This window comes from Ricinus communis, chromosome 2, assembly GCF_019578655.1.
Source record: "Ricinus communis isolate WT05 ecotype wild-type chromosome 2, ASM1957865v1, whole genome shotgun sequence".
Lineage (NCBI taxonomy): Eukaryota > Viridiplantae > Streptophyta > Magnoliopsida > Malpighiales > Euphorbiaceae > Ricinus > Ricinus communis.
In genome coordinates this window covers 11,117,719-11,127,019 of record NC_063257.1, presented here as the reverse complement: position 1 = coordinate 11,127,019, position 9,301 = coordinate 11,117,719, and the positions used below count along the sequence as shown (strand labels likewise).

Below are 9,301 nucleotides of genomic sequence, written 5' to 3'. Positions count from 1 at the left end.
TCGATGAGCCAACTAATGATATTCGCAATTAAAACATCATTAACAAGAAAAAGATTAAAATTATGTTATCAACAAGTAATAGAATAAAAAAAAGATTAATAAATATAGTCACAAGCATTATAATAAGCAAAACACGGATCGAGAAATTCGGGACTATTTATATTTAGTAAATATAGTCACTAAATTAGATTAATCATATTGTATTTTTGATATAGATATATGAAAAGTAACTAATAATTAGAGGGTGTTTATAGGAAGATCAAATCATTTTATCAGGTTAATCTCGTATTTATGAGATAAAAATTATTTAAGTGAGACATACAAAATGTAAATTTATAAATAAATTTCATAAACTAATTTAATTTGTTTAAACCATATATAACATAAGTTGATTTATTTAGAAACAATTTCAAAATAATTTATTTTATATAAATATTATATGAAAGTCATTAAAACTACCTTAATAAACAAAATAGCAGATTCACAGGAGAAAAAAAAAAGAACTAATTAATAGAATGAGTTGCTTCAATAAGTGCGAGCTCAATTATTTAAATAAAAAATTATGTCTAAGTTGTGCTTAAATTTAATAAGAAACAGAAATAAATAGTTCATTTACTCTAAATTTCTAGAAGTAAAATCAACCAAGTATTTATAAAAAAGAAAAAAATAACTTATATGCTCGGTTTTTTTAATAAATAGTTAATTTTCAAATATAAGATTTAATTTTATTTGGTTTAAACTTGACAAAAGTCTTTAACCTGATTCAATTTTACTATTGTCATATATATAATTATATATTGTTATTATCATCCTATTTTTGATTTTTATATTAGTTATATAGCATATAATATACACTTTAATCATAAAATTTATAACCAAATTTAAGTAAGAAAATAAAGGAATTAAATAATTTATATTAGTTTACTCATAACATCATAATACATGTAAATTTAAATAAATCAATTATTATTTTAGTTCAAATGATCATTGGTTGTTAAATTTAAAGTTTACATCAAATTAATGGATCTAATCAATTATTTTTATCTATTCAATTTAATCGATTTCAATCTAATTATTAATTAGATCGATCTCTTTACTCACTCGTACAAAAGACAATTAATTAATATTTTTAATTAAAATTTATAATATTTTTAATAATCATTAGATAGTAAAAATATTAAATTATGCATATAAAATATAGCCATTTTTAAAATAATTTTTGAAAATTAAAAATTATTAATATATCAATTTAAATTTGTATTGTTGTATATTTATAATATCTTTCTTCTTTTCTTTTTATAGAAAAATAAATAGTGAAAGAAAATTGGGCACACCTAGGGAGGACGGATAGGACAAAGAATCAGTGAAATATCAGGTGAGGGACGGTCCAGGGAGAAAGATTCCCGACAACTCAATCTATACTTTGTAACCCTTTTTCCCCACCAGTACCACCACCACCATTGCCATTTCCCTCACTCACTCTTCTGTGCCCCACCTCTATCCCTCGAACACTTTTCCTTCTTCTCTCTCTTTCCATCTCCTTAACTTTCTAACACTTTCAAGGCCCTCCTTTTCTTCTTCTTTTATTATTCTGTCCAATAAATAAATACCTCTTCTGCTATTGCCACTTGCCTTCTTCTTCTTCTTCTGCTCCTGCTTCTGCTGCTTGCTTCTTCTTCTTCTTCTATTACTACTACTCTTGTTTAGGGCTATTCCCGCTACTGGCTGAGCCAGTCATGGAGGAGCAGCAACAGCAAGGTGGTGCTTGTGATTCTGATACTGTCGCTCCCATTCATGTTCTTGCTGTTGATGACTGCTTTCTTGATAGGAAAATTGTTGAGAAGCTTCTCAAGAATGCTTCTTTTAAAGGTTTTTTTCTTCTTTCCTTTCTTGAAAATGGAGCTCCATTTTTTTAATGGGTTATTTTTGCTTGTTTTGTGTGATTAATTTATTAAAGGGTGCCTTTTTCTTTTGTTTCTTTTCTATTTATTTATTTATTTTATTTTATGTAATGTAGTTACTAGTGTTGATAATGGAAAGAAAGCAATGGAGATTCTTGGTTTGAGTCAGGATAAAGTTGACAAATCTACTTATAATGTAAGTATTCTTTTGTTTCTCATGCAAAAAGATAACATGAAACTGAAGAGAGGACTCTAAATGCTAAATTATGATGAATTTGTATGTACATACCTCCAGTATTTGTGTCAATTCAAATTTTGATATTTTGATCTTTATCAGCAAATGAGTTAATGTGATAGCTATGAATAATATAAACAAGTAATTATTGCTGAATGTTTAGTCTTTTGACTTCTATGAAATTTGATAAGTTGAACTCTTACTTGGCCCATTATGCTAGTTCCGAAGGCACAGTGTAAAAACAGTGGTGTGCCCACAAATTGGAGATAATTATTTGACTTTAAATTCTTTGTTCTGACATATGTGATAAGATAAAAGGTTTCTGATTTCATTCATGAATCTATTAAAATTTTCTCTGGATCAATTCAGAGGGATTTGACTGAACCTAAAATAGCCAGTATTACTCTTTTTGCTGCATCAATACATGATAAATGTAAAATGAGAAAACTACGTTGTAGTACTAATTATTTTCCAAAGAGAGGGTTTAGCACTAATGTTTAGAAGGCTGTTTGCTTTGACTTGGTGGTTCTGTGTCTTCAATGTATTAGTAGTGAACAGGTTTCTGATCATTAAATTATGAGTCTTTTCATTTGAATTGAAAGACTGTATGCTATACCAATGTCATCTTTCTACTATATTGCTCATCTTCATAATTTTCTCCACAAGCCACTACTACATAAATCTGGTTACTGTTCAGAGCCCCTAGAAATTTACTCACTCTGGGAGTATCAGTAAGCTGATTATTTAACTTTTCTGCATAAAGGATGAAGTGAAGCATTATCAAGAATTAAGCTCTCTATATCACAACCCTTACATGCTACTATGAAAATGCTCTTCATATTTATGGAGGTGTTAAACTCCACAGGAATCAGATAATTTCCTTCGGCCACTTTCTTAAATTTACTAGTCCAAATTCCAACTTCACTATTTATGGAATGGACCTATATCTCCAAGATCATATATCATAAACACCCTTTTAGTTATTAATCAACCCAGTCATCATAACTTAATGGATTTTTATAGTTTACAACCTTCATTATAGTAAATCTTTGTAATTGTGCTACTCTGTGCATGCATTAGGTTTTATCCAACATCATGTTTCTTCAGGGGTGACTCTTTTCTAACATTTTCCAAAATGCAAGCTTGAAATTCAGTCAATGACTTCTGAGCCGTCATCTTGAAAAGTGCAAACACATAAATTAGAAGTAGAAACAAGAAATTAGGGAATTAACAACATTGTCACAGAAATCCGCTGGTGGCTTGTAATGAGTTGTGTGAAGCTTCCTTAGATATCATGGAATGAATGCAGGGATCAGAGCTATTTAGTCTATCTTTCTAGCTTTTATGCCTTTGTTTTCGTCTTTCTGATTCAATATGTATCAGAAGTGATGCCGCTTTCTGGCAGCATTTGAGATGCATGGTTCCTGCCTAGTATTTTTCCTTATAAGAGCTGGAGGTAAACTACGTAATAGAGACAACAATTTATGGGATTGGTCCTTGTGTCTCCATTTGTAGCCACTTAAAATTTTCTAAGAATGCTTAAAAGTCCACTTCCGATTCTAACTATCCATTGTTGTACTTTTTGCAGGATCAAAAGATCGACATAATCCTGACTGACTACTGTATGCCTGAGATGAACGGCTATGACCTTCTCATGGCTGTTAAGGTAAACGAGCGGCACCATCTCTTCTTCCACCCTAACCACCCAACATCTCCACCATACCACTGGTTGGATTTCACTCTATATTTGGACTGTCCTCAGTCTCAACTATAAGAGATGATGAAAAGGATGCCAAGTCAAAATTATCTTGTAGGCTCTTAGGGTTGGCTTCTAATCACACAAAGAATTTTCTGAATTATAGTTTTCAGTGTTTAATTTTCTTAAGCAATTGCTCAAGTTTTCAACTGATTTCACCACACTTGAAGAATTTTAGGTGTCATGTGTTAGTCATTAAAAGCTAATGATTCTCTGTACTAGTTCATGAACTTTTCTTTAACAAATCCCTTTTCTTGAACCCCAGGGGCACAGCAATGTAAAATCCATCCCTGTCGTGATAATATCATCTGAATATGATCCACAGAGAATCAGCAGGTATTCATCTAAAATTACTTTCTTCTGTTAGTGGCATGTGAATAACCACCTGAAACTCTGGTATAGCTGTTGTAGAAAAGTTTCTATACATTTTATTTGACCAATCTTGGGATGTTCTCTCTGCAATTTTATTTGCTGGAGAAATTTTAAAAAATGGTTCATGGATATAACTGGAAGGATGGCTTTTTTCTTTTGCCTGGTAAGTGCTTCTTGTATTGTATTCGACATTTACACTCAACTTTCGAACCTAAATAGACTAAAATGGAAAAGGGAGTGGTGGGGAACGAACAAAAAACTAGTTCCGGATTGATATTTGGTTAAGTTGGAGTTGGTAGTCTTCTCTAATTATAGATGCACAATAGTAACTTGAGGAACCTTTGGTAGCCTGGTATTACTACAACTTGGCTGGGTTTGCAAGTAAAGCGTCTATTATCTGCGTGTTTCATTGGTATAATGTTGCATGAAAGGTGAATATAGAAGCATTCTACTTCTTGCAATTTAAAATTTGGTTGCATTGTAGAACCAGAATGGAGAATGTGAGCAAGGAGAAAAGAGATGAAAAGAAAGAAATTGAAAAGAGAGAGAGAGATGAAATAACTCATTTCAGTCAATTCTCATTGAATTAATCATGACCTCTTTAGAGTAGCATAATAAGCACCCTTTAGTTTTACGAAATGTGATACTAAAAAACCATATATTACTTGATACTAATCATCCCAATTAATTGCTAGATGTAATTTGGAGAATTTAGATACAAATACAAAACAGTCCTTGGTAAAATGAGTGATGATTGCTGTGGATGAGAGCAATGAGATTGATATCATTATTGCTTCATCTCCTGTATTAGGACTGCTGTGGGTTCATTATTCAGATGTGGTCACTAAAAATGGTTCTGTGGGACTCCATGGACAGAGGATATCCCCCTCTTCTCAATTCTTGACTGACTATTTAGGGGGAAGAAAAAGAAAAGAGCGGAAGTATAATGCTTCGTCCGAAGAAAGTGAATAGTGTAATACAAGTGTTTTAAATCAATAGAGGATTAGTAACCTTAAGAGAATACGGGAACTTCTGTCTATAAGCTAGTATCTACTTTGTCTGCAACTGGTAGCTATATATTAAGAAGGCATTTGGCATAATCATAACCACTTTAAGATGTCTAAATGAAATGGAATAATCATCTGCAAAATGTTGCCAATCAAAATTTTCAAGAGAGACTGAGTGCATTGCTCTTATCTACAGAAAACTGTCATTTTGTAAACAGCCACACAAACTTTCTTGCGATGCTGTTATTTGTAAATAGATTGGGAGCCCTTTTCTTAGAGGCTATGTTACAGCATTCATATCCTAGGCTCCATTTGTTTCTGGAAAATAACTTGTTTTTGGTAAATATTTTCGAGAATAACATCTTCCAAGAAAATAGGTTATTTTCTGCTTTTTTGGTTATACATGGAAAATCATTTGAAAATTATTTTCTAATGTTTGGAGTCTTGTGAAAAATACTGCCTGAGAATTATTTAAAACTTATCAAAACTTCATGATTCTAATTTATGATTAAATCAAAAACATAAACTTGACAATTATTCCGCTGACTATCGCTGGAGTTGATTTCAAGTAATTAATATGCTAATGCACGTATATTTATGTTGTTTCTTACGAGTTACTTTTGTGTTATAAGCTCGTACAAGTATAGAAAATAACTTCATCTTTTCATAATGGGAAGTCATTTTCTTCCTTTTGACTTGGAAAGTATTTTCTGTCGACCAATTTTCTAGGATGTACCAAACACTAGAAAAGGTGGAAAATATTTTCCAAAAGCAAACAGAGCTCTAGTTTCATGTTTCCTGCTTTTAAATTATGTCATCGAATTGGTGCATTTTGCATCTTGGTTTTCTAGCCAAAAATGAAAAAGCAACTCTATGCATCAATGGTAACTTTTGTGGTCAAGTATGCTCAAGTACTTTCCCAGTCTTTGCAGGGCAATCTTTCCCCGTGTTGGATGGAAAATAAGCATAGCACTCATAGCTGTTGAATAGTCAGATTGCATAGTTTTTTCTGATAATATAGTTGACTACCTGATGCAAGTTGCATTTTTCTAGATTTTCAAGGTTCCTGAAAAACTGTACATGGTTGTTATGTGCTCCACAGGTGTCTTGCTAATGGTGCTGAAGATTTCCTTCAGAAACCACTTCAACAAAAGGACTTGCAGAAGTTGAGAAGCTACGCTAGGCCAATATCCCCTGTACCCAAGACAGGCACAAAAAGAAAAGTCAAAATGGATCTAATGCCAGAGAGTGGAGCAGCAGAAAGGCGACCTCGCGTTGCTGGAGTTGCTGTGGCTTAACCCTGCATCAATATTGCCCCTTTCCCCTCTTTCTTCATCTATCTCTCACGACGGCAGCCATGATACTCTTCCCTGGGAGGAAATGGTTCAGTGCCTGGTGGGGACCTGGTTGTGCTTTATGCGACGAAGTCCATTTGTGTTATTGCGAGGGACCAAAATATTGCGGAGTAGAAATGTGCAGCCATGTTTATACAATAGGCCTTGTGGTCTTGCCAATGTATGTACTTCTGTTAATAATTATGAAAGCAATCCTTATTATGACAGGTTTCCAAACCATTCTCTCTCTCTCTCTCTCTCTCTAAACATGAGTCGTCATAGATTAGATGTAGTTCATATGGAGCCTACTGGTAAAGGATCTTGAGCTTGAATGCTGTTGATTATGGGAAGGAAGGAAAATTACATTGCTAGGGAGCTTGTCTGAAATTATATCAGTAGCAGCATAATGAGTTTTAGTTGGGTGGTACTTGATTGGAGCACACAATTAACCAAAATCATTATGAGAAATAACTTCCCTGGCAATCTCAAAAGAAAGGCTTTTATTTGAAGTCAAGCTATCAACTTTTCAGTTCTTCAGGCAGCTGCCCTGCAGGATATAGATGTTCAAGCATGATATTGACTTGACGTATCCTGTAGGACACAATTGCTAGTGCTGTCTACTGGACCAAAGTCGCCTGCAATTGCAATGGAACAGTTCTTTTCTTTTTCATTGTACAGCCATATCAAATCTCAAGATTGCAGAAACAAGTCCATTGTTATTATTTTTCTATTTATATGTTACAAGTTTATTAATTTTTTTTTAAATTAAAAATACATTTGCATGAGTGCAGCTTCTGAGACAAACCATATTAACAACGTTAACATTTACACGCATGATTATGTCTAGAATGTATATAATATAGGAATAAGGTTTAAATAGGTCCTTAAATTGCGAGGGCAGGGACAAATAAAAAAATAAATAGGCCATTTTAATCTTTTTGGGCCACTTTAATTCAAAAGATTTTTTCAGTTTAATTCAACTCTATTTTTAGGAAAGTGAGTTGCACTCTCTGTATTAAGAAAGTGAATTCAATAAAAAAATAATAAAATTAAATTTTTAAAATTAATTTCTTCATAAATAATTAGCTATTAATAATAAAATTAAATTTCACTATAAATTGTGAGGGCAGGGACAAATAGGCTATTTTAATCTTTTTGGGCCACTTTAATTCAAAAGATTTTTTCAGTTCAATTTAACTCTTTTTTTAGAAAAGTGAGTCACAGTCTCTGGATTAAGAGACTGAATTCAATAAAAAAATAATTAAATTAAATTTTTAAAATTAAATTTCATCATAAATGATTAGCTATTAATAATAACATTAAAAATTTATGAATTTTTAATAAATGTTAATTATTTTTTATTTTACTTTAATTTTTCTTTTATTTTTAAAGAAGAGTGGCTCGCACTCTCTCGTACGAGGCATACTAAGTTAAAATATTAAAATTCTGAGTTCAAATAGTCTAAAAAGATTAAAATGACTTATTTAACCCACTCTCAAAATTTAAAGACCTATTTGAACCTTATTCCTATAATATAGTGGGCAGAATAAATAAAAAAAAAAACTTCAGTGCAAAGTATTGCTAATTATTTATAGGCAAAAAATACGGATAATTTCTTAAACTTTTGATCGAATTTCAATTAAGCACTTAAACTTTAAGTTGGAATAATTAAACTCTTAAACTAAATAATACGGAACAACTAAGCCCCTCTGTGCAACTCTATTACTTTTGGCGTTAACTATTTTGACAAAGGTACCAATAACCTCCTAAACTCTTATCAAATCTCAATTAAACCTTTAAACTATAAAGTGGAATAATTAAACCCTTAAACTAATAGATTAAAATTTCAATAAAAGAAAAAAGATAAAACCCTTTCATTTTTCACACCTAGGTTTTATCTTTTTTTTTTTTTGTTGAAATGATTATCTTGATTTTTGTATTATTCTTTTATTTTGTATTTTTTTTAGAAATATAAAAAATAGAATTTATAATTTTGGTATTATTATGCTATTGCTTGTCATTTTATGTGGACCATTATCAATAAATAAAAAGTGTCTATAGTAGTAAGAGAGTTGCATAGAGGGGTTTGATTGTTACGTATTATTTAATTTAAATGCTTGTTGTTCTAACTTAAAATTTAAGAGCTTAATTGATATTTATTTAAAAGCTTAGAAAATTATCCGTACTTTTTGCCAAAATAATTAACAGCAGTAATAACAAAGTTGCATAGAGGATCTAATTGTTTTATATTATGTAATTTAAAGGCTTAAATATTTCAATTTAAAATTTAAGAGCTTAATTGAGATTTACCGAAAAGATTAAAGGTACGTCTGTACATTCTACCAATACCCTAAACCCTACATTATACCTTATTTATATCTCCAAATTCAACCCAACACATTATTTTATATGTTTAAACTTTGGCCAACATAACAATAGCTAATATGTTGGATAACAGAAGGTGAAATGATTTAAAAAAAAAGACAGTTTAGTATTAATATAATGCTATCTTTATTTTTTAAAATTTTTTTATGCAGCAAAATTGATTCTTAAAATTTGCAATTAGAACATTTTTTAATTCCCAACAGAAATGATACCGCAGCAGATTAACTAATTTTGTATAATTTGGTCTAACGATGACTAATAGGACTATTTTTATAGAACAACATATGAATATGTAGAACAAAGATGGACAG

General features: G+C 31.1%; 1 protein-coding gene across 1 annotated transcript; it reads left to right on the top strand.

The window, feature by feature from the left end:
- Nucleotides 1-1,380: 1,380 nt before the first annotated feature.
- Nucleotides 1,381-6,842, top strand: LOC8282473 (two-component response regulator ORR3). The gene is made up of 5 exons (XM_002523419.4): nt 1,381-1,869; nt 2,018-2,097; nt 3,725-3,802; nt 4,158-4,228; nt 6,374-6,842. The coding sequence occupies exons 1-5, from the start codon at nt 1,737-1,739 to the stop codon at nt 6,567-6,569; spliced, it is 558 nt and encodes a 185-aa protein (XP_002523465.1). The 5' UTR covers nt 1,381-1,736; the 3' UTR covers nt 6,570-6,842.
- The last annotated feature ends 2,459 nt before the right edge of the window (nt 6,843-9,301 follow it).